The sequence below is a fragment of the Lepidochelys kempii genome, chromosome 11 (assembly GCF_965140265.1).
Source record: "Lepidochelys kempii isolate rLepKem1 chromosome 11, rLepKem1.hap2, whole genome shotgun sequence".
Taxonomy (NCBI): Eukaryota; Metazoa; Chordata; order Testudines; family Cheloniidae; genus Lepidochelys; species Lepidochelys kempii.
The window spans coordinates 39,734,094-39,760,357 of NC_133266.1; the positions used below are offsets into that span (position 1 = coordinate 39,734,094).

The window sequence follows — 26,264 nt, forward strand, 5'->3', positions numbered from 1 at the left end:
TGTAATTAACAATCAAATTCCTTCTTCCCAGAGCAGATGACGTTCCAGAGCCTCAAGACTCACTATGTGTGAAAACTAATTTTTAGGTAACAACATTTATAAAATTGTAAGCTCTTTTGGGCAGGAACAGGCTGTATCTTATTACAGGGCCTCCCAGGCACTACCATATAATAGATGTAATACATAATTAACACAATCTGAACAACAAGAATACAATTTACTCAATCTTGCACGTTTATTTTTTTGCTTAAGCAAAAATACTCCTTGACTTAATTGCAGATATCAGTACAGACATGGTGTGGGACGGTAACACAACCTTTAGAGTGCCTAGAACATTTCTAGCTACTCCAATTCCCACTTGAGCTCAGAGAGCAAGAGAAATGGCTTTGTCTCTGCAGTGTGGGTGGTACAATGGGGAGAAAGGTCCCTGCACATCTGAGGAGGAAAAGTCACTATTTGGACCTAAAATATTATGTTTTCTTCTGTGGGAGACAGAGTAGTTTGAAACCTTCACTTAAGATAATGACTTCTATGAGCCCCACTCACCACAGTATTGCCTCTGTAAGAAAGAACAGCAGCAGTTTACTTCAATACCACTGTTGTCTGAAATATTTTGGGACCCTTTAAGTTCTACTGGCTTTTTTGTGAGCAAAAGAATTACTTCTAGCAGTGTCTGATAGGCACTGCCAAGCCGATTCCCCAGGTGCAATAACTTTATACATACTTGAAATTTCAACTGTCATTGTTTTATTACTGTTTTGGCTACATTCTCTACAATTTCAGCAGCATCTTAAAGAGACAGTTAATGTGTCTTTATGTACAATGAAAACAAAATGGCTTGTAACATCAGAAACAAGAGCCACAGTTTAACTGTACAATAGTAAATGAAAACCTGTGGTAATACAGCCTCCTTTTTCTGCAGCATGGACAAAATTACATTTACGAATTCAGCATCATGAATGGGACAGTAAAAGGAATAATGTACGTAAGAGAGACAGAGTTCTGAAGAATAAGTTTCTACCATACAAGGCAGTTAGAAAATGTTTCACATTTTAAAATATCTGTACAAGCCACAAGAAACATTTCCTTGTTGATAGGAACTTCCAGAAATAGAAAATAACCATGAACAACTTCTACATCTAGTATCAATGTGCTCCACAGGTTAAGAGCACAAGAAACTGACTTAAAGATCTGTACTGTATATGTCCAACACAGATTTCTTTTACATGCCTTGATTGTTAATGAATCATCTACTTTTAATCTCTCTATAACGTACAGTTGACTTGCACTTTAAGGAGGTCATCTGATTCTTTTGCAAAAGTAAAAGCAACATAATTTAGCAGCAATTAAAAGCGCCTTCAAGGAGACTTAAAAAAAATACAATATCCAATTAGAAAAAGCCATACTTTAAACATTTGTACAGGAATAAGTTGCTGAAATTTAATAACTGAAAATATGACCTCTGTACAACAATTTACAATAGCAGTAGAAGGGAATTCATCATTATCCTGCATAGAACATCATACATAACCTGTCTGCATTTGGATATATGCTATCATTTACTTTTATCAAAGGCCTGGAAAGTGGCAGCATTGTCAAAACTTGTGACAAGTACAATAAATTTGAAGAATGTAGATGGGTTCAAAATTAACTATTTGAGGGATAATGTACCAGAAACTATGCATCACCCTTCAAAATCTCAGTGAAACAAGAACACATGGGTTTTGAGGTACAGCCTTTAAATAAGACCAAATAGCCAAACAAAATATTATAACTTTATCTGAAAAGCTTAATACAGAATACAGCTGTGACACTCACTTCTTACTTTGGTTTCAACCACTTGGGAAGTAAGTTTTTGTTTTGTTTTTATGTCCAGACACTGAACCTTTCCTGTGTGTTCAAATTTGTCCATTACTTTTCTTATTTAAATAATGAAAAACTACCCTTCATGTTAGCACTCTCCAGTATCAACCAAATGTACTTTATAAGTATTAAAAAGATTATTTACAGTGTTCCCAAAAAAACCCCAAACCTTTTCTTTACTCTTAAACATAGCACATCGATTTGTGTGCAACAAGCAGTGTCATTCTTCAATGTTTAAAGGTTACAGTCAGAAGGGTATATTTATTCACAGTCCATGATCCATTCCCATTATACAAATGGACACTAAGCAGAAGGACTTCAGTCTGAAAACACAGTAATCAAACTTGTCCTGTGTAAAAACACTCAAATGTTCACAAACTAGTCTGCATCTGGAAACTACAAATATATCATGCCAGTCTTCACTTGGAGAAATTTCAGTACGAAATAATGCTTGAAGTAGGTGGCGTAGGGGATGCTGCCAGCCCAGTCATATGTAAGTTTCCTGAAGAATTTGATCTTCTCATGTGAGGGAGAAGATAAGGATCGTTAGCCAGCTGGTGGACATCAAATCGATCCTCTTTGCGGTATGCTAAACAGCGTCTGATAAAGGCCTAGAAAAGCAGGGGGGGAAAAATTACTAGTATTCCAAACAAAATGAATGCTGCTTATGAGTCAATTCTTCCTCCAGTTGATTTAACAAGTTCTAAACAGTTTAAGAGTTGTTGTTTTCAAGCAGCTCAATTCAGCAAGACAATGTAATTTGTAACTAACTAGTGGGTCCCCACAATTCTGCAACACTTATGTCAAAATGGTAGGAAGGGTACAACAAATGCAGAGCAGACAGAATTCTATGACAATATTCGCTTGTAACAGCAATTTTGAAGATAATCTTCCTTCTTCTGCCTGCAAGGTTTTTTCATCTTAAGGATTGCAAAACTGAAAAACCTCTTCACTACCTTTCCCACCACCTACATTGATTTAAAGTTCTGCTTCTGTGCTCTGCTCTTCCCTTACTCTTGATTTTACACCAACCATTTCTCAATGGCACTTGTTTACATACTTGTTAGTCTGCTAGCATGTAACAACAAATCTAGTGTCACTTTAAAAAAAAATCAATCTTATTTGAAAAACTTCATAAACAGACAAAAACTACGGAATCCACATTTTACATGAAAACAAACATCCTTCAACACAAAACACATTACTGTTTTGAAATAATATTTGCAACCAATAAATTGAAGCAAGTGCAGAAGTCTGAGAATGTGGAGAGAGAATGCATGTTCGCCAGTGGGTTTTTATGGTCCTTCCAGATACATGCTTATTTTTCCATTCAGTGATGTTAGAAGGGTTGTTCTCTCTAGCAGATTTAGAGATGTTCTCTGTAATAATGAGGATAGCTATGGCAATGTTCCAGAAATAGGATATTGGCACTGGTGGGTGGGTGGGAGGGAAGGAATCATCTTGGTCCATTTCAGAAAGATTGAATTTGGGAGGCTCTGTGGTAGTGAAATTAAGCAGCTGTCAGACTGTGCTAGAATTATTGAATGTGTAATCAAATATATTCTCACAAGATCATATGGCATGTAAGAAATTAGCATCTTCAGAATTTAGAAGATTTCTATAACTTTCCTTTGTGGAAACCGTAGGAAATTCTACTGTGAATCAGATAGAGAGTAGATGAGAAGTTGATTAAATTATTCCATTCTAGTTGTCCTCTGTAAATTAAGAAGGTTTTATCACACTGGTTTGCCTAGATGTGCGGGAATCTAGCAAAAAACTACTCTTGATGATGCTGGATGTCAGGCTGGAAAGGCACTGTACCTCTAAGCATCCTGTATTTTAAAAAAGTTGGCTGAAAAATCCCCTCACAGCAAACTCCTAGCCCCCAACCTACTTCCCCTAGGCTTGACAAAATTTGATTTTAAAAAAAAATAATTTCTGTGGATAATATTGATTTTTATTTTTAAACATTTTTTTTCAATTTTTAATTGATTTAAAGTTTTACAGTTGGGAGAAATCACGGGGGAGGATCAGAAAATAATTTAACAACAGTGGACACTGAGATTCAAAAACTTAAAGCTTAATAACATTAACACACAAATTGTAAACATCATATTTCAAAATATAAAAAGTAAAAAAATCCTTAAATCAATTCCTAGTAAGTTCTCTAGAAACATTTTTCTTACTTTGCTTACCTATACATTTCAATTATCAATGGAAATATTTTTTGTTGATTCATGGGTACAGTTAAATTGACATTTACCGATAAATACCTGATCCTTCCAACCCTATATATATTCTATAATCAACTCAGAATCCTTCTCTGTACCTCAGAATTGTTAAATACTAAGGCATTGTCCAATCCTAAATCCTAAATAAGTCCAATCTCCTGCTGTTAGTCCCTGAGTCCAATGCCCAGCATCAGGCTACACATTAATTTCTGCATCCTAATGGGGGCTAGGGCTTTGGCATTCAGTGATGGGTAATCCCTATCACCAGTACGTAAAAGGGCATGCTTTCCCTATAGTGCTCCCTACTGGTCAAGTGTGGCTCTGCAGAGACCTGCCTCAGTTTCCCCTTCTCCCAGGGCTCTGTAATAAACTCCACACAGCCTTCTGGTGATTAACATTACCCTGCCTGGGACTTTAACATCATAAACCGTTCAAAATGAGCCTCTAAGTCCCAAAATAAAGTCCATCACCACAACACAAAAGCTCATACTTAGATCTGGTGCCTTCAGCCAATCCTGGAGCTGTTTTTTTCTCTAAATCTGCTCTGCACCAAGCAGCCACTACCTGCCCTTCCTAACTATAGTTCAGCCTTCTTTAACACTCTCTCTCGGGCTCAGAGAGAGGGTCAGCAGTCAACCCTCCACTGCTGCTGTCCTGATCTTCCCCTAGTTATTCTCTCGTTCAGGAGTCTCATTCTCTCTGCAGCCTCTCTTGCAGCTTCCTCTAGCAGCACCCTTACCTCCTTGGATTGAGAGAGGTCCTGCATAGCCATCCTTCCCCTGCTGCTATCTCCCATTTTATAAGGCCCTAGTGCCTTCCCTTAAGCCCAACTGGATAGCATGTGTACTGGACCCTGCTCCCTCTTAGAGGGGCCATTAACCCTGTGACACAGTGCTATGGATTTAACTAACATACCATGAAAAAAATAATTAGTATTTAGTTAAGTAATTAGAGTGTGGGAGGATTAGGGAAAAATCCTCCTTTCCCTGATAAAGCAATTCAGTTTTTTACCCTTTGTCCTAAAATAAAGACTGAAGATCAAAGAAAAACATGCATTTGTTAGTGATGCAAATTTTATAGAAACTGGACTTGTACATAGCAGTTTCATCATAATTTACTGTAACTACTGCATATCCAATAACTACAGGTCTTTTTATATAAAGATATGTTACTTTCCTACTGAAAAATAAAGTAAAAAATCATGCAAATATATGTGTTTGTATATTAATATTCAGCAGCTCTTGGACATTTTTGGATTTTAGCATTTTAACATTTTAAAAAATAAATGAATTATTGAAATAGTATGCTAGGTCCTTGGGGCAGGGTTTTGTTTTTAAATCTTTGTGCACCTATAACACAGTATAAACAACAACATAATGCAAAAGAGAGCTAAACACAAATTGGAAGAAAATGACATGAGGACCTTAAAGTACAGTCACACACTGAAAACTGACTGTAAAAATATCATCAAGAATATCTATGTTTATTTAATCTAAATAATTTTTAGATCAAATTTTCAGTTTACAATGTGTTTTTTCCAACTGCCAGGTCTGGCTTCTTTCTTGCTTCCACACTGCCATCAATACAAAGTCTGCAAATGCATGTTAGTTTACACTTGACGATGGTGTGCATATCAGAAAAGAATTCATCTCTCTCATATAGGTATAGTAGATAATCAATGCTAATAACAATAAAAGATGAGTAAAAATTATTTTTTGTCACTAATGGAAGCAAATACTACTCACAATACAAATAGAGTGATAAGTTGCCAGTTTTAAATAGCCATTTTCTGACTATAACCACATTTAAATAGCTGTTGCCTCATGTTTTCCTTCAATAAATTCAATCACAAAAACCATCAGGGTCAAACTAAAAGGTAATGGGCATAAACTATTAAAAAATGTAAGCTTATCAGTCACATGCTGTTCTCATATTGTATGTGCCTGTGTCCATTAACTGAATACAAGAGACCCAATTTTTCCAAAAGGAGAACAAAAATTAAAGGACAAACAATTCTTCTTGAAATGTCTACATAAACTTTATGTGACCCCTAACTGAAACTTGCTCTATATGAAATTCCTTTTAAGAATATCACCAACAGAAATGTATGCAGGCAAACCATAACAAAAAGACTCATTCCAAAAAGATTCACATCCTTTTGAAAAGTAGTCTCTAGAGTTACTAAATTATGTCTACTTTTCCCTCTTAACCTTCAGAGCCAGAATCTTACTTATTTGAACAAGATTCCACATTGCTCCTACTTCTACACCAATTGGATTCCAAAAGATGTATTCCTTACATTGTTACATTAATTGTTTTCCAACACTGGAAGTAGTGCCCAATCCTTTTCCTATAGCATTATTTTGAACCAGCACTGAGTCTTTTGCTTGAGTCAAGTCACTAATATCCAGAGTAAGCATAAGAACAATTTTAAATCAAGTACCTCAGATTTATTTCCCCCCGCCACAATTTCTAGAACCTAGTTTATGGTACAGGTGTCCACAGCTATAATCACCAAAGTCACTGGAATCTCCTTTTATCCTCACTTCTCTGTAGAATCTTGAATAATATGTCCAGGCAGAAGGGGTTAGACATTTCTTCCAGTCCCAAAATAATGTGTTTTTAAATGTACTGATCTCTGCCCTGCATGCCCTATGGCAGCCCAACTATTTTGATATTCTTGTCCCTCCTGAAGTTGATCCGATCTTGAAAACGTACTACTTAATCAGCCTAGAGTTAATGTGGCTGGTACATTATGAATTTCAAAAGGAGCAATAGTAGAAGGCATTTTCCAGATGCATTCCAGCAGTGATGCTGGTTCTTCAGATTGAGAAAATTAGGTAACAAACATCCACTACTTTCAGAAGCAGCCTGTTACAAAACAAACTTTTAATGAAATGACTTAATTAGCTAATACAGTGAGGCAGCCAGAGTCTTCTAGGGAATAAACACCAAAAAAAGACAGCAACAGTGATGACAGTTTTTGAGAAGGCCTGGTTTGAAGCACTTAGGAGTCCTTTTGGAGGAAAGGCACTACGTAAATGTAAAATATGAAGTAGGTCTGTCCCAGATTACTTTTGGGCATCTGATCTTGGTTAAGTCCCAAAAGAGATATATTCTACAAAAAACTGAAATAATTTCAAACTGTAAAGAGAGGCTGTAACCAGAGGCTGTAACCTGTCTCTTTCCCACTTACGTGGTATTCTTAAATTAGTGGTAATTTTATAGCTTGCTTCTAAAGTAAATACTCTAAAACCAATCAATAAATTTAGTATTTGCTTCATGCTACTTAATTAGGTTCTAAGAAAATTTACCTTGGCTTCATTGCTTACAACAGGTTTAACTGGGAACTGGACTTCTGTGGCTTTTAATATTGTGTTTTCTTGTAGGATATCTTGTTGTGATTGATTATGACCAAATGGCTGAAAAATAAATTCAGATAAATTTCCTCATGAAGCATCCAAGTATCAATTTCAGTGACAACATATCTTCACTCTAATTTATGTTATTTTAAACTGTCTGTGTGCTCACAAAAATATCTAACACCACTTTTAAGTAAAATTACATTTTTATGTCAGGCTAGACTATTTGTTCCTCTACCTCTTGTTTGAAAGAGGCATCAACGAACATAGTATCAATGTTCAGAAACTGAAGTAACATTGATTTAAGGTCTTTATGACCACAATTTCAGTGCGTAGTGGAAATATAGGTAGAGAAGCTTGTCTTAAAGCTGTACAAGGTTTTTAAACACATTTTGTCTCACCTTTCTTCCATAAAGACACTGGAAAAAGATTACTCCAACTGACCATACATCAACCTTGTTTGAAATCTTCGGCGGCTCTTTCCCAACTACAAAACACTCTGGAGGCAAGTACCTGTAAAACCAAAACCTTGTCACTGCAAGTAAGCCCACAATCTTTAGAACATGTTCAAACACAAAGTTATACATCTGACTGCACCTGATTCTTTAACATGGGTACAGTTATTTCAAGTCTGTGGGTTTGTTTGTTTGTTAATATCAAGAGTGACATTGTAATTTTCAATTGTCCATAGTGTCAGACACAGGTAATAGAACTAATCAACTATACAGTGAGATTTCAATTTTTAGAAAGTGAAGTTCATGTTGAATAAAATAGACCTTATTCTTTATCTCATATTCCTAGGAGTGGGCAAAATAACTAATGCCTGAGATACTAATTATTTAGAGATTGGGTCCCTAGACTGGATATACACTCCTCCCTTTTTGTTGCCTGTTCTCACAGGAGGTAAATAAATTAAATATGTATTTATTAAAACGTCTATGTAAATCTCAAGATTGTTTTCTACCTATTATAGAAGCAGAAAACTCTAAAAATGACTATACAGTATTTTACATAAATCAACATTAAAGCTTATGTAACCCTTCCATTACTGTCCCTTCTTCACACCTGATGACTTACTGCAACGTATTGTATATCAATTAAATGAAAATACACTGTATAGTACACACAGTAGGTAGTGAATAGTTTAAAAGAGATACAATGAACATAGACATTCAGCTTCTGTACATGACAATTTACACAAATTCCTTATGAAGTAACTCCCTCTTCAAATTATCTTACAGCATTTCCTTCTATGAATCAACCTTTTCAAGACATACTAGGAGACAGAAAACAGCTAGTTTCTAAAGAAAATCCAATCGTTTTGGCAATGTGATGTGTTGAAATTTAGTAGTGGTATAAAGGTCATGGACCTTACTATTTTTTGAACTTGTACTAATTTATAATGTAATTAGTGCACATGGCATTTCAGACTAGCTAGAGTTAAAGGACCAAAATTTTAATAACAGATTCCCCTAAAGTTAGGCACCTAAATAAATATTGAGAGGCTTAAGTAGATATAACATCAGAAATAGTTCAAGGTGCCTAATATCTCTAAAAAATAAAGCCACTTATTTAAGTACCTAAATATGGAATTAAGCACCCAACTTTAGGCTCCCAAGATTGAAAATTTTGTCAGGTGATTTTATGTGTATGTATTGTATAAATGACTACAGGCATTATTATGCCAGTAACAGAATATTAATATACCAATAATTTTAAAAAATGAAACACAGCAAATAATAAATTATACCGAATTATAGGGCCAAACTGAAACATTAATGAAACAAAACAATACATACACAGACATTTTTACACAAGCTATATAGAGTTGTGGACTAGAGAATACCTTTAGCCTGACACAGTGACTAGAAAGTGAAAAAGTCAATCAAGTTGTAGAGAGATATCACAATGAGTGAAAATAATCCTAACACATCCATATTATTTAACATTTTCATTTGACATAAATATTTCCAAATATTAATGTGTGTCTCTCTCTCCCCCTCCTCCCCCTGCCATATGGATATAGTATTTCCTAACTACTGAGTGCTTGACTTTGCTACCTAAATTATGTTTTTTCAATGTGGGGGGTTTTGTGTTTCGTTAGCTAAAGAAAAAGGTAAAAACAAATTCTATTATTAAAACTTAGTAAATGGAAAAAGTTACAGAACTGATAGGTACAGTGTTGACTTTTCTGTTTAAAATTAAGTTTGAGCCCCTGACTTCTTTCCTTACTGCAGGTAAACTAACAAAAAGAGGCTAAGTGCTCAGAAGAATTGGCGGATAATGGGCTGGCCAACACTACCCTCCTACTTACTCTTCACACCCACTAGCAGGATTGAAGGGCTGCTATGGCAAAGAGTAGAAAAGCCAAAAGCACTTTCAGAACAGGGAGGTATTGGGCACAGCAAATCCCAGCCAAGAAGTTTCTATAAACAATGAAGATACTCACTGGTTTCCCTGTTCTGTAGGTAGTTTTTTCATAATAGCTTTTTGTAAAAGTGCCTGAGTGCACAAGAAAGAAGAGCTGGTTTATCCCCAGCCTTCATTACCACCGAACAGATACACTGGTGGGATGTCTCTGGGCCTCCTACCTACCTAGTGAAGGTAGGATGCAGGAAGGGTGTGAGTGTAATTTCCCTCCTTGGGGTATCTCAGGCTGGCTCTACAGCCTGCTGCTGCTAATCCTGCCCTACAGCTGCTAATATCCTCGCTCTTCAAGAGCGACGGTGTTTCCTACTACCTCCTCACATGGCTGCCATGAGCAAGTCCTAGGGCTTGTCTTGGTTATAACATTTTATGTATGTGTTAGTTAACCTGACTCTTAAAAAGCACGTTCCAACACAATTCGGACCATAACTTTGCAGTCAGTGCAGACAAGGGCAAGTTGTATTTCACATTGTGTCAGCTAATCTTGATTCTGTTCGACCATGTCTTGGTGACAATGCTGAATCTAATTTATCCTTGTCTACAATGATTACAAAACTGTGGCCAGTATACTGTTAACTAACTCTTTAAGGTTATATTCTAACATGATTAGATTTCATAGCAAACACAATTCCCTAAAGTGCTCCCTCTTTTCATCAATAGGTGTGGGGCTTATTCCTGAAACCAAGTAGTATTAATTAAGGGGTATTCAATTTCTGGGATTAAAGGTGGCACAATTGACAAGAAGGGCTTTAAACCAGGAGATGAGGGGACAAGACTGGGAGAGACTCGTGAAATCTTCACATCTGGCTTCAATACACAGGAACAGGAAAATCAGCTCAATGAAGCTATAGTAAGTAGCAGTGGAACATCACAAGGAAGAAAACCAGGTGAGGTCTGAGGGAAACAACTGAAATGCTTGTACACAAATGCCAGGAGTCTGGACAATAAAATGGAGCAATTGGTGCTACTGGTGCAGAAGTGAAACCAGATATTATAGCGATTACAGAACATTCATGACTGGAATACAGGTATTGAAGGGTATGTGCTGTTTGAGACAGAGAGAGAGAGGAATAAAGGTAAGGGTTGTACGTCAACCAAGTGGTACACTAAAGAAATACAAAGTGATTGTATGGACAAAACAGAATTTGTTTTGTCCATACAATCTGTTTCAAATTCACTTTATGGAAGGATTGTAAAAAGAGGGTCTTGTTGCGATAGTATCAGAGGTCTGCTATAGACCCCCATGGTCAGACTCGCATATACACAGAGATCTCCAATATTATTAGAGACAAATACGTTTAGGAACAATAATAATGACAGACTAACTTCCTGGATACAGATTGGAGAACAAATGCTCTTAATATTGGTAAGACCCATGTAATCCTGGATGTGATAGATGACAGTTTTCTTCCTCAAATCATCACTGAACCAACAGTGGATGCAATTTTAGACTTGCTTTTAGTAAGCAGTGAGGACATCAAAGAAGAGCAAATCATAGGAAATAACCTTGGATCAAGTGATCATGGGCTAATTCAATTTAAATTAAGTGAAAAGAATCAAAACCAGGTTGTGAACTATAATTTTTTATTGTAAATGGGCAGACTTTGGTCAATTAAAAGAATTAGTTAAAGAAGTCAACTGTAATGAAGAGCAGAAAAAACTTAAATGTGGAGGTTGCTTGGAATTTCTTCAGATCAACTATACAAAACTATCAGAAATTTGCATCACAAGAAAAGGGAAAAAAACTTGTAGGGAAAGGCTAGAGACCCAGCTGAATGAATGACCACCTAAAAAATTTATTAGGAGTAAGCAGAGAACCTATAGGGAATAAGAAAAGGCAAAAAAAGCAAAAAAAGATCTACATTGTGGAGGTTAGAAAAAGGAGGAGAAAAGCGAGAATTACCAAAAGTCAAGCTGAATTAGCTCTTGCCATGGACATTTAAATAAATAAAAAGTTTTTTAGTTATATAGAAACTATGGAAAGATGAGGTTGGGCCATTATGCAGTGTGGATGGGATGGAGATTAAATATAATCTAGATACAGCCCAAAAACTAAATACATAAAATTTGCCTCAGTTTTCAGTAAGGATGACATTACAGAATATGTACATGTAATGGAAATGAGTGTCAAGAAGTGGAAATTTCTACAACTCAGGTAGAGGAAAATTTAAAGATCTTATTGTGCTCAAATCGGTGGGACCAGATAATTTCCACCCCAGAATACTGAAACAACTGACATATGACATTGCTAGTCCAGTAGCAAGGATATTTAATAAATCTGTCTATTCAGGGGTAATGCCATATGACTGGAAAATACCTATTTAAGAAAGGGAAAACAAGTGATCTGGGCATTTATAGGCCTGTTAGTCAGACTTCAGTAATATGTAAAGTTTTAGATCAAGTTGTGAAGGAAAGAGTAATTACATTCATAGAGGAAATTGGTAAAGGGGATGTAATGCAATAAGGGTTAACAAAGGTAGAACATGATAAACTGACATGATTTCCTTCTTTGAGAAAATAATTGTTTTTTTAGATAAGGGAAGTGCAGTAAACCAATATACTTGGACTTCAGTAAAGCGTCTGACAACAGTATCATATGAGAAATTATTTCTTAAATTAGGGAATATAGGGATCAGTACAAGCATTGTAAGGTGGATAAGTAATTGGCTGAAGGGGAGAAGGCAGTGGGTTATGCTAAAAGGTGAATTATTGGACTAGAGGGAGGTTACTAGGGGAGTTCCTCAAAGATTAGTCTTGAGGCCAATCTGGTTCAACATTTTTTATTAATGACCTTGGCATAAAAAGTATAAGTGTTCTGATGACATTTGCTGATGACACAGCTGGGAGGCATTGTCAATACAGAGGAAGACTGGATTATTATACAGGAAGATCTGGATGAACTTGAAGACGGGAGTGAGAGATAAAATTCAATGGTACAAAACGCAAAGTCATTCACTCAGGGTCCAATAATAAGAATTTCTGCTTCAGCTGGGGGCTCATCAGTTGGAAGTGACAGAGGAGGAGAGAGACCTGGATGTGTGGGTCTATCACAAGATGATTATGAGCCACCAGTGTGATGCAGCTGTGAAAAAGGCAAATGTGATCCTAGGAAGTATCAGATGAGGCATTTTCAGTAGAGATAAAGTAGTATTAATGCCATTATGTAATGCACTGGTAAAACTTCATTTGGAATACTGGTACGATTCTGGTTACCCATGTTCAAGAAAGACTAATTTCAACTAAAGCAAGTGCAGAGAAGAGCTAATAGGAATAAGGGGAATGGAGGGCCCATAAGATAAGGGGAATGGAGGACCCATCTTATGAGAGAAGACTGGAAGAACATGGCTTGTTTAGTCTAGTAAAACAAAGGCGCAGGGGAGATATGACTGCTCTCTAAAAATACATTAGGGGATATGATTGCTCTCAGGGAGGGTGAAGAGCTATTTAAGCTGAAGGACAATGCTAGCACAAGAACAAGCAGATATAAACTGTCCATGAACAAATTCAGGCTGGAAATCAGAAGAAGGTTTCTGTCAGAGGGATGAGGTTCTGGAACAGCCTCTCAAAAGGAGTTGAGCAGGCAAGCAACTATATTATTTTTAAGAGAGAGCAGAACAAATTTATGAGAGCTACTGTATGATGAGGTTGCTCGTGGTGTTAGGGGGAAGGGCTCAATTGCCCTGGGGCTCACTTTTGGTTTAAGTCTTATGCATCTGAAGCTCATACTTCAGGGTTTCACCTGGCAACCAGTAGGAGTCAGTAAGGGATTATTCATTTGCTCCCCAGTATATTCTGGGTGGGTGTTTTTTTCTCCTTTCTTTGAAACATTAGGGAGGACCCACAGCTGGAGATGAGATATTGGACAGAGCTCTAAGGCAGCATCAAGCATTCTCTCTCCCAGGTGCTTGGCTGATTGGTTCTTGCTCACGTACTCAGGGTCTAACTGATTCTCATATGCGGGGTCAGGAAGGAATTTTCCCCTAGGTCAGACTGGCAGTGACCTTGGGGGCTTTTTTAGGGCTGTTGATTAATCACAGTTATCTCACACTATTAACTCAAAAAAATGAATCGCTATTAATTGCAGCTTTAATTGCACTGTTAAACAACAGAATACCAATTGACATTTATTAAATATTATGGATGTTTTTCTACATTTTAAAATATATTGATTTCAATTACAACACAGAATACGAAGTGTACAGTGCTTACTTTATATTTTTTAATTATAAATAGTTGCACTGTAAAAATGATAAAAGTAATAGTATTTTTCAATTCCCCTCATACGAATACCATAGTGCAATCTCTTTATCGTGAAAGTACAACTTACAAATGTAGATTTTTGTGCACTCAAAAACAAAATGTAAAACTTTAGAGCCTACAAGTCCACTCAGTCCTACTTCTTGTTCAGCCAATTGTTAAGACAAACAAGTTTGTTTACATTTACGGGAGATAATGCTGCCCACTTCTTATTTACAGTGTAACCGGAAAGTGAGAACAGACGTACACATGGCACTTCTGTAGCCGGCATTGCAAGATATTTACGTGCCAGATATGCTAAACATTCGTATGCCCCTTCAAGCTTTGGCCACCATTCCAGAGAACATGCTTCCGTGCTGATGGCTCTGGTTAAAAAAATAATGCATTAATTAAATTTGTAACTCAACTCCTTCAGGGAGAATTGTATGTCTCCTGTTCTATTGCATTCTGCCATATAGTTCATGTTATAGCAGTCTCAGATGATGACCCAGCATGTTGTTCGTTTTAAGAAACACCTTTTTCACTGCAGATTTGACAAAACACAAAGAAGGTACCAATGTGAGATTTCTAAAGATAGCTACGGCACTTGAACCAAGGTTTAAGAATATGAAGTGCCTTCCAAAATCTGAGAGAGACGGGGTGTGGAGCATGCTTTCAGAAGTTTTCAATGCAGAAACTACAGAACCCGAACCACCAAAAATGAAAATCAACCTTCTGTTGGTGGCATCTGACTCAGATGATGAAAATGAACATTGTTATCGAGCAGAACCCATCATCAGCATGGACGCACGTCCTCTAGAATGGTAGATGAAGCATGAAGAGACATATGAATCTTTACTGCATCTGGCACGTAAATATCTTGCAACACCATCTCCAACAGTGCCATGAGAACACCTATTCTCACTTTCAGGTGATGTAACCAAGAAGTGGGCAGCATTATCTACTGCAAATGTAAACAAACTTGTCTGTCTGAGCGACTGCCTGAACAAGAAATAGGACTGAGTGGACTTGTAGGCTCTAAAGTTTTACATTTTTTTATTTTTGAATGCAGTTTTTTTAATACATAATTCTATATTTGTAAGTTCAACTTTCACGATAAAGAGATTGCACTATAGTAGTTGTATTAAGTGAATTGAAAAATACCATTTCTTTTATTTTTACAGTGCAAATATTTATAATAAAAATAAATATAAAGTGAGCATTGTATACTTTGTATTCTGTGTTGTAATTGAAATCAATGTACTTGAAAAGTGGAAAACATCCAAAATATTTATATAAATGGTATTTCTATTATTGTTTAACAGCACGATTAATCACAATTAATTTTTTAAATTGCTTGACAGCCCTAGTTTTTTTGCCTTCCTCTACAGAGTCTGGATGTGGGTCACGTAGCATGATTATTTAGTTGTATCTCATTTAATCATTTCCCTGCCACTGTTGGGGCCTTGAGCCCTGGTGCACCTTGGTCCCTCCTATTCTCTGTCTGTGGCACTGAATAGGCTAGTCTCCTGTGGGTTGTAATATTTTGGTCTAATTTTGGTTGTTGGGTTTAACGTGCAGGTGCTGGATGGTGTTGGTGGCCTGTAATATGAAGAAGGTCAGGCTAGATGATCTGATGGTCCTTTCTGGCCTTAAACTCTCCAAGTAGCAGGAGAAGCGGGCACCCCCTCCACTTCCCACATACATTTTTCAAATAAATAGTCATATGAAGATATAAACTGGCCATGCCCTTCATAGTTTTTGGGCTTTTGCATAAAGTGAGAGGTCACAGTGTATTCAGTCTTACTTTTCCATAAGACTTTTACACTTGTGCTGATCTGGGAAATGTATTTAGGCATACATTTTTTAAAATGCTTCGTTTAGGACATATGTTGCAATTTCACTGCATGGTAATGAAGATTTCAGGCACGCATATGAGAAATGCCTAATTCTCAAAGGTCCTCCTAAGGGTCTAACCTAGTGTACAAATTTTAATTAACATACACAATACTGGAAAACACTCTATAACATTTTTATACTAACACAGTAGATTTATCCTATATGTACATATGTAATAAAAACTGCAATATATATATTATCCCTACACATATAGTATGGCTGGTCAGTTTTCCAGTCAACTGAACCTTTAAGACTAAAGGAATTATTTTAATGTGTGCGTATACATGGTCTATCTGAAGATGATGATCTGGGGATCTGAAGTTCTTGGAATTGATAACATTTCTCCCACTAAAATTTCCCAGTACTAAGCATCTATGCAAACCCATCACTCTTGGGATGGCTGTCATGAACTACCAAAAGTCAAAGGGTTTAATATATATTTTCTTCTTGGAAAACATGTTTATAACATTCTGAACTAAAATGGTGATTCTTTCAGAATGTTCAAATATATATCCTGGCTGCTGCCTTCCTGGAAGATGATGAGTGAAGTATAAATTGACTTCCACAGGAGAAGTAAAAACAGAAACATAGGAATTGCCATACTAGAAGTAATCAAAGGTCCTCCTAGTCTAACTTCATTTTTCCAACACCCAACACTTTGGGGGAAAAAACCCCATACTAAAACCCTCATATTGCACCTAACTGTCCAACTCTATGCTTTGGGCCAGGGTGATTCTTTCTTACTTTAGCTGATCCCCAGATTTGAAAACAGATTAGCTAATGTAACTGTAGACGTTATTTGTACTCCTATAAACATTTTATTATATTATGCATCCTACAAAATTCAGTATTATGATGTTTCTTGAGCACTAAGATCCACAGACCAAATGTTGCATATAAATCATTTTCCTTTCACCATTTTACATCTGATGCTTTTAATCCTAGGTATCTGTGTAAAACTGATTTTACATAATTGAAATTTGAACAATAAGAGTTTAAACAACATATCTGTCCAAACTTAAAATTACCAATAAGTTCCTGCCCCTTGTGAAGTTAAGTCCATTCCATCCACACCATAGCTGTCATCATCCATTATTTTAGAGAGACCAAAATCAGTGATTTTTATTTCTCCACATGCTGTTCCATCTACTAGAAGGATGTTACCTAACAATAACAAAAAATTATGAATGTGCAATCTTATCACAAAAATACTAAATAAGTGCTTCTTAATAGGTTCAATCTGCAGCAGTGCCTGATACAGCTGAAACAGCTGAACACCACCTTTCTACCCTCCTACTCAAATCACTGACCCCTTGTGCAGTTCTACGTTTCTCCCAACTGCAGTGGCCCCCCAAGGGACTGACTGGGTAGCTGGGAAACACCAGATCACAGCAACTCTGGCTATGGTGCTTTTTCCCCACTTATTGTCCCAAAAACATGTTCTACCAGCATCACAGAATTCACAGGAAGCTGGTTAAATTGGCTTTAAGGCCAGCCTCTATATGCCCCCCAAAAACAGTGCAAAGGGGCTACAGACAGGCCAAGGACCTCCCCCTCATGTTTTTAAACTGCACAGTGAATTTCTCATATTATTTTTGTTTTTCTTTAGCATTATACTTTATTCATTATTTAAACAATTTTTTTTTACCAATCTTAATTTAATATTTTTGAAAGAGAATGTAAATTGTCTTAATAAAAATATATTCAGAATTGTTCTATATGAGAACAGTCATCCCTGGAACTGTGCAAAAGAGCATGCATACCATACAACTCTATCCTCTCTAGAAGAAATCCATGTTAACAGTGTCCTACTTATTAAGCGGTAGCTTGATGTTGTACAGTTGATGTAGCTTTGTCTTAAGGAGTTAACAATTTAAGATTCACAAAGAGAGTACTAACAAACTAGATGGCCAAATGAAGCCCCAAGGTAGAAGATGGTGTAAATCTGTTTAAAATGGTCACTTTCACTTTATTTACTCTATGCTGAGTCATTATTGGAAGACTTCTCCATTGGAAGACGCATCCACTAAGATTTAAGGAGAGAACTGAATAAAGATGATGGTCATTAGACATGCAAGAAAAATTGGAGTGTTCCAGGCATAAGGGGATAGCATGGAAGAGGACATGAAGATAACAGTGGAAGGAGGATACAAAGGGAGCAGCTAGGAAAGAGGCCTGATTATAGCAAAGAAGGACAACACTTGTAGGCATGAGTGCAATTACACAGAGACTTCAATGTGAAGGCAAAATCCTTAACTAGCCAGTGATAGGATAGCCAGTGATATCCAGTGAAATAGGATATCAGTGATAGGATAGCCAGTGAAAGGATTTGAGTAGACAAGGAAAATGCGCAATAAAGGGAAATGATTTTCACAGCAGCATTCTGGAAAGACCAGAGGGGAATGAAACAAAAAATTATTTTCTTTGTATTTCTGAAGGTGTCCGTCATGTTCTCTGGATCTGTGATGGGGTATGTACCCCACACAGGCATAAAAGGGGTTAATCATGCCCTCCCAGGAAGGAGTAATGGAAGTGAGTCCTCCCAGCAGCCCAGAGAGGCTCTGTGAAGTACAGCCAATTAGGGAGGAGATGCAGGGAGCAACCCAGGCCCGGAAGGCTCAGATAAAAGGGACGCTCAGATAAAAGGGACGAGTAGGGTGAGCTGCTGCAGGGAGCCCAGCTGAATGCACTGAGGTAAGGGCAAAGAAGGTGCTAGGGCCACGGAGAAGTGGCCCAGGGAAATACAGCAGCACTGACTGAGTTTATAGAGCAGCAGCAAGAGGCTGCTACTTACTGAGTTCCTGGGCCACATTAGTGGGTTGGCCTGGGTCTCCCCCCGAACTCGTCACTGGGGAAGTGGCTCAACTGTTGGACAGAGATCCCCTCCTGGAAAGGGGAAACAGATGACGATCTAGCCAGAGGGCTGAGTTGAGAAGAGGATGCTGCCGTTTTGGGAGCTAATAGAGGAGCCGTAGGCAGGAGCAGAGACAGAGTGCTGGTGTGCAGACCGCATATGTGGGCATCTGCCTCGAGCTAATCCCCAGCATGACCAGCAGGAGGCGCCAGTCTGGCGATGAGGGCTGCACCTTGTGACAGGGACTTACCCCATAAATTAAAAACACAAAATAATTAATGAGTTGAGGCAAGTGTTAGCAAAGAACAGACAAAGGTTTCAGCTGTAAAGATGTAAGAGAAAGATGGATTTTGGAGATGTTTAAGAACTGACAACCAGAAATTAATCTGAGATTTTCCAACACGGATTACAAATAAAATACGAGAGAACAAAATTATTGCATTTTCTGCTGTAACTTTTTTCATTTACCTGGCTTAAGATCATAGTGTATAATAGGGGGCTTGATCTCATTGAGATACCGTAGTGCATTTACTATTTGCATTACAATGGACCTAGCCTCCTTCTCTGACATCAGTTTATGTTGCTTGAGATAAAAATCCAAATCATTGCCTTCGCAGTACTCCAACACCGTACAAAACCTAGAGTAAAAATTCAGAAATACAGCGTCAGATAAGGCAGGGTACAAATTGCCATCTAACTGCACAATCATATGAAAAAAAATTAAAGACTGATAATGACAAGTTAACAATTTCATTTATATGAATAAAATAATCTAGCTTTTTTAATTAAGGGAAACTGGCATAACTAGTTAATTAAAAACCCAACATCAAAGCATTTGTATTCAACAGAAAAGAGACTACACAAATATTAGTGAGGCCATGTAAAAACTTTCCTTTTTGCATACTTAGACAAGTTTCTTGATAAAAAACATAGTGTAATCTCTTACAGTGAACTTCTGTGCTGGGTATCTTAAAGGCACAGCCCAAGGGAAGCATGGTAGTGGTTATGGATACTCCTAATCCTGGCTGCACAGGGAACTGGAGAAGCCCCTGGTGTAACTAAGACAGCCCTGGAGGTCTGTCTAAGTTGCAGTAGCTTCCCTGGGCTGTCCTATGTACTACAGTGCTACCTGGACTCACTTGCAGCACTGTGTGCTGCAGTCCATCCCAACATGCCCCTTATACGAGGGCGTCCCCAGAAGGCAGCCTTACGACTGTCTTCCACAATGTCTGCACCATGGGGAATTTTCTACCAGCCAGAACTGGGGCTTTTAATGCCCCTTTACATTATTGCTCCAGTCATTTTAGATAATGAGGTCAGAGCTGAGGTGAGGATCTCACCCTTAATGTTCAAATACAGTCTTCATTTTAATAAAAGTAAGGTATTAAGAATACTTGGAATGTTCTAAAACCAGTGTCATTTCACTTACGTATCTGTATCCAGGGAGAAGTAGTCATAGAGTTTAACTATCCTGGGGTGATCCAGTTCTTTGTGTATTCTATACTCTCTGCAGGCATGTCTAAAAGAAGATGTTTAAGATGTTTGTTAACTTTCCATGATCAACAGAACACAGTTCAATTTACCACAAGAATCCTAAATTATTAATATTTACTTGTGGTAGTTTTCTTTCTTCTCATCTCTCCAGCTTTTGTTAAGTTGGTGTATTTTCACAGCAGCGTATCTTTGTTCATAAAGATCAAAAGCCTAGAAAACCAGATATGGGACAATTACAACCAAAGATGACAAAAAAAACAACACCCAAAAAGGTCCAAATTCAGCATATAATCCACAGATCTACAGACAAATTAAGCAAAATGAAATTATACAGATGTGTTATAGAAAAACACTTCATAATCGTGAAGACCCACTTAATTTGACGTATACAAACTTTATTACACAAGTAACACTACATGCAGTTTCTAGAGCCATGGTGTTGCACTAGATAGCTTATCATAACATTGACAATTTTGTTCCACTTTCCTCAGATATTTTCTTATCCAGCAAGACTTCTGCCAATTTTATATTCAGAAAAATAAATGTATCCGGAGAAGCTATGACTAACCAAGAGGTTACATCTATGTTTGGGTTCACAAAGGCTCATTTCAGTGGCACGCACTCCCTTCTATGGCTGTACCACAAGTCCCTAATTTTCCAATTTGTGTAATGCATTTTCCTTAGTTTACATATCAGCAAGTCTACAGTCACAATCCTGGCTTCTTCCCTATTACCAATGGAGCCTTTGTCTATTGATTACATAAGTATGATCAGTGATGCTCAGCTCAGTGATGCTCTCTCCCTCCATAAATAAGCTAAGGAGTTTTTCCAGCCTTTGTTTAAGAAGTACTACTATTTTAGAACCACAGTTGCCAACTTTCACGGGTAAATAAGCACCCCAACTTTCACAATAAGCCAAAAATCAAGCCAATCCCTAAGAACCCAACACTCTATGTGACTAGATCCCCCAGGTGTGCAGTCTGGGATTGTGGTGGGCCCGCTGTGCACCCCTGACTCTCTCCCCCCTTTGCCCCTGCTTGCCAGGAGCTGATAAAAAAAAGAAGCAACAAGCTACAAGCCAAACAAGCTACAAGCCAAAAACAAGCCAACAAGCAACTGACAAGCCAATTAAGCCAAAAACAAGCTCAATTTCTGCATTTTTTTCCATGGGTTTGTCACGTCTAACTAGAACCTTCTTAGTCCCTTAGTCCGGGAGATCAAAAGTAAGAAAATTATATATATAAACTTATGTGGCTATGAAATATTACATTGGCAGACCAAAATACAGATTACCTTATATACTTCACTGAAGCCACCTCGACCAAGTAAATGAAGTAACAAATATCGTTCATTTAATGTGGGATGATCTTTGAACCTTAAAAAGAAAGTAGGAAGACTTCAAGTAACAGATACATTTCAAGCTCTATTCTAGGTCCCTTCATATTATCATTATAACCTAATTTATCCGAGTATTTTTTGATAAGAGAAAAACCCTGTTCAGTAATATTCAACTAAATATAATTTTAAGGCAGCACTGTGTAATATAGCTATGCAGTTTTTAAAATAGTAAATTAATGTTATCATTATATGGTATTAAATCAACAACTGCTACCAAAACACTGCCATTCAGACACTTAGTTTTGTTCAAGTCTTTTTTGAGAGATTATGAGAAGTCTAAGTTTTACCATTAAGCTTTTAACTGTTTATATTTTTACTATATGTGAGTTGAGTCCAATGAGAAACAAAATTTCAGCTGTTCTTTTGGGTATGTACTGTCTGGGAAAAAGTGTTCGAGCTACTTTTGATTTTCAAATTTTATTGGATCAGTGACAACACAAATTTTATTTTCTATTTGCATTTTACATCACTAGTTCCAGTTCCTTGTTTGTTTTCAAAAGAAAAACAAACCCAAAATATTTCCTAACATTCCTTTTTCCTTCCCCCATCCCTCAGTTTAGCCTTTGTCCCATGTCCAATATACTACAGGAAGACAAGACACCAGGAAGGTGGTTTAATTAGGCTGCAACTTTAAGTAACCCACCTTGGACCTATTTGGCAGTAACTTGTCCAGGACAGGCCACCCTTTCTTGATAACCTGTTCTACCCATACCAACAGCCCCCACCCCATAAACATGCTGGGACCCTACCACCCTTCCCTCATACAAGGGTAAAGGAAGTGGAGAAGAGGGGGCTATGTCCTTATTATGCCAGACATTAGGAGCACCAACCTCATTCTCCACTTTCTTTACGAGATGCCTTCTCTTAATCCACTTCCAATTCCAGTGCACCAGGGAAGTGGACCACTTTGGAACAATTACCTGCACTGCACACCTATCAAGCTGCAATAAAATTAATTTTTACAACCTATCCCACCCTTCAGGTCCCTGGGCTGCTGAGAAGAAGTTGAAAAATGTACTTTGTCCAAGCCAAACTTCACTGAGGGAAAATTTCCTTCCTTCCCAGCCCCAAAACTAGTGTTACCCACCAGCAAGGCCCCAAAATCTATTCTTACTCTAATCCCAGGAGGAGGGAGGGGAAGCTTTCCTTCTCAGCACAGGATGGCATCCCAGGGCAGGAATTATAATTCCTCCCTTTGGATGCAAGGGAGACATAGGCTTATGCTGCACTCTTCTGTCCAACCAATGAGCCACAGAGCTCCTTCATAAGCCCATAAAGAGGCTAAGTGTCCATAAGGAGAGGAGGGCTCATGTACAAGTTCTTAAAGGGGCCAAGGGTTTTCTTTCTCCTGCTGGCCCAGACAAAGCGTGTCCCTGCTGCCCCGAGGCTGACGGGAGAATGGGAATGATTTGATTATCTTTTTGCCAATATGTGGGATTTCCTAAATTTACATCTGTAGCATTGTATATTATTGTAATATGTTTCTTCAACAATGAATTGTGGCAATGCTTTAATATTTTTTATAGTGTCCTGTTCTTAATAGTCACATGTGCAAATCATCAGCCTTTTTGAATCTGTTCATTTCCCACTAACATTCTCAGGTTGTGGGGCTTAGCCATCTTCTACCGTAGACCTCTTCCCACCCACTCAGAACTAACAGGGGTAAAGTAGTCCTAGTCTTTGTGCCAAGGACAAAGTCAGTTGTGCCTAGGAGAAAGGACCAGTTGTCCCTGGATCAGGAGAAGGTGTTCAACAGGGTGGACCATGGGTATCTCCTGGACACTGCGAGCGTTAGGCTTCAGACCCCAGTTTGCGCATTTTCTCCAGTGCTTTACGCCTCCGCAGGGTGTCTGGTCAGACTCAACTGGACCCTGACTGAGTTGGTCAGCTTCGGGCGGGGAGTACGGCAGGGGTGCCCCCTCTCGGGCCAGCTGTACGCTCTGGCAATCAAGCCCTTCCTTTGTCTCCTCTGTCGGAGGTTGACAGGGTTGGTGCTGCAAGAGCCAACAACATGCTCCTCGTGGTCCAGGACCCAGGCAACTTGGCACGGGTGGAGGCTTGCCAGGCCGTCTACTTGGCAGCCTCCTCCACCCGGGTCAACTGGGTCAAGAGCTCTGGCCTGCTGGTCAGGGACGGGTAACAGGTGAGCTCCCTCCCATCCGAGCTTCAGGCCATTTGGTGGAGCGCGGGTCTGCCGCTCTATCTTGGCATTTACCTTTCTGCTACGCGTCCGTCTCCGCCAGCAAACTGGTATGGTTTAGAGGCCAGGGTGACAGAGCGGCTGCAGAAATGGACAATACTATTTCGGTGCCTCTCCCTTTGAGGGAGGGCACTGGTGCTTAATCTACTAGTCCTGTCCATGCTCTGGTACTGGCTCAACACCCTAGTCCCGGCCCTGGGTTTGCTGGCCAACTTCCGGATGGCGATTCTGGAGTTCTTTTGGCCAGAAGCGCACTGGGTCTCTGCGGGGTCCTCCACCTGCCCCTGGAGGAGGGAGGGCAGGGCCTGAAGTGCCTATGCAGACCCTACAGAGGCTCCTTTAAAGTTCAGGTAGTCTGGCGTGGAGAGTACTGGCACACACCTTTCTGCGCCGCTTCCAAGGGCTCCAATATGACCGGCAGCTCCTTTATCTCCATCCAAGAGGTCTTCCGCAGGACCTCTCCGGGCTGCCGGTGTTCTACCAGGACCTACTCCGGACCTGGAAACTGTTCTCAGCTACCAGGTCCGTGGCAGCCACCAAGGGGGCAGATCTCCTCACGGAGCCCCTGCTACACAACCCCCAGCTCCGTGTGCAGATGGCGGAGTCCCCCTCAGTGCACCAAAGGTTGGTCCTGGCAGAAGTCACCAGAGTCGGGAGACCTCCTGGCCTACGACCAGGGAGACTGGCTGGATCCCCTGATGCTTGCACGGCGCATGGGGCTCTCCAGGCCTCATACTCCCTGGTGCGTACTTCAGGAGGTGAGGGCCACCTTATCACCCGCTGCTCAGGCCTACCTTGACCGGGTCCTGCGAGAGGGCATGCCCTGCCCACCTTCCACCCCAGGCCCTCCAGACCTTTTCATTGGGCCCCTGCCCCATAGACCCGACTGGCTTCCCCCTAGTCCCTTCAATGTGAGCCGGCTGCACAATTTGCAGCCGGTTTGTTTTCAGACTGTGCCAAGGAAACAGCTATACATGCTCGTGCTCCACACCCTTTACTTCCTTACCCTTGCGTCCCACCCCGACACAAAGTGACGGGACCTCCTGCCACCTCTAGAGGGTGAGGAGCCCAGGTAGGCCAGCCTATATTCCACCCTAGTCCCAAGGCCCGCTGGGGATATCAGTTGGTGGCTCCTTCACAGGGCCGTGAGCACAAACATGTACTTGGTGCGGTTTACCCCCGTCCTGGGCACCTGCCCCCTCTGAGGTTGAGGGAGACCCTGACGCACGTTTACCTGGAGTGCACCAACTTGCAGCCCCTATTCTGGCTCCTCTTAGATATCCTGTTACGTTTTTGGCTGCACTTTCCCCCTCACCTCCTCATCTACACACTCCCTATCTTTGGCCCCACAAAGTCACGGGACCTCCTAGTCAACCTCCTCCTGGCCCTGGCTAAAATGGCCATCTATAAAACTAGGGAGGGGAGGTTGAAGGACGGGACCTCCTGTGACTGTGGGGCCTATTTCCGATCCTCCGCCCGTTCATGCATCCGGGCAGAGTTCCTCCGGGTGGCGTCCACTGGCTCCCCTGATACCTTCGAGGAGCAGTGGGCGCTGTCCGGGGTTCTCTGCTTGGTGTCCCCATCAGGTTCCCTTCATTTGACCCTTTGACTGCATTCCTGTGCCTGCTATTTCATTAGTTGTCCCCCGGAATAATTTGGTTTCCAGGTCCTATGGATCCTCCCCTTAGGCTAAGGGGGGTCCTTCCTGGATCCCAATAGGAGAAATTCAGTTTACCCATGCCCATACTGTAACAAACTCCCTGAATCCATCAGGCTTTGTAAGATGTGACGGGGTATGTGTATTTCTCCTTCATAAAGTGTGCAATTTTGTTTTTAACTGTTGATCAGATGAGTACAGCGGTTATGACAGAGATCCATGATAAGAATAATCCGAGTAGGTATGATTCTTGTATTTGTTGTAGCTGGAGCTATTGTGCACCCACCACATGTGTATTAAGAATCCTCTCACCATGTTGTTTCCAGCATAGAATCATAGAATATCAGGGTTGGAAGGGACCTCAGGAGGTCATCTAGTCCAACCCCCTGCTCGAAGCAGGACCAATCCCCAATTAAATCATCCCAGCCAGGGCTTTGTCAAGCCTGACCTTAAAAACTTCTAAGGAAGGAGATTCCACCACCTCCCTAGGCAACGCATTCCAGTGTTTCACCACCCTCCTAGTGAAAAAGTTTTTCCTAATATCCAACCTAAACCTCCCCCACTGCAACTTGAGACCATTACTCCTTGTCCTGTCCTCTTCTACCACTGAGAATAATCTAGAACCATCCTCTCTGGAACCCCC

General features: G+C 39.5%; 1 protein-coding gene across 4 annotated transcripts in view; it reads right to left on the reverse strand.

The window, feature by feature from the left end:
* Positions 1-730: 730 nt before the first annotated feature.
* TLK1 (tousled like kinase 1) overlaps positions 731-26,264 on the reverse strand; it is a 136,169-nt gene continuing 110,635 nt past the window's right edge. For 3 of the 4 annotated variants that reach the window (XM_073305809.1, XM_073305808.1, XM_073305811.1), the window contains 8 exons: positions 21,660-21,741; positions 20,485-20,576; positions 20,302-20,391; positions 19,341-19,510; positions 17,047-17,182; positions 7,858-7,969; positions 7,409-7,516; positions 731-2,474 (listed from right to left, as the gene is read on the reverse strand). In XM_073305809.1, the coding sequence (XP_073161910.1) occupies positions 2,298-2,474; positions 7,409-7,516; positions 7,858-7,969; positions 17,047-17,182; positions 19,341-19,510; positions 20,302-20,391; positions 20,485-20,576; positions 21,660-21,741 (967 nt within the window). In that variant the 3' untranslated portion in view covers positions 731-2,297. Of the gene's footprint in view, positions 2,475-5,577; positions 5,776-7,408; positions 7,517-7,857; positions 7,970-17,046; positions 17,183-19,340; positions 19,511-20,301; positions 20,392-20,484; positions 20,577-21,659; positions 21,742-26,264 lie in introns of those variants that run through there. The other variant, XM_073305810.1, reaches the window with a different exon arrangement.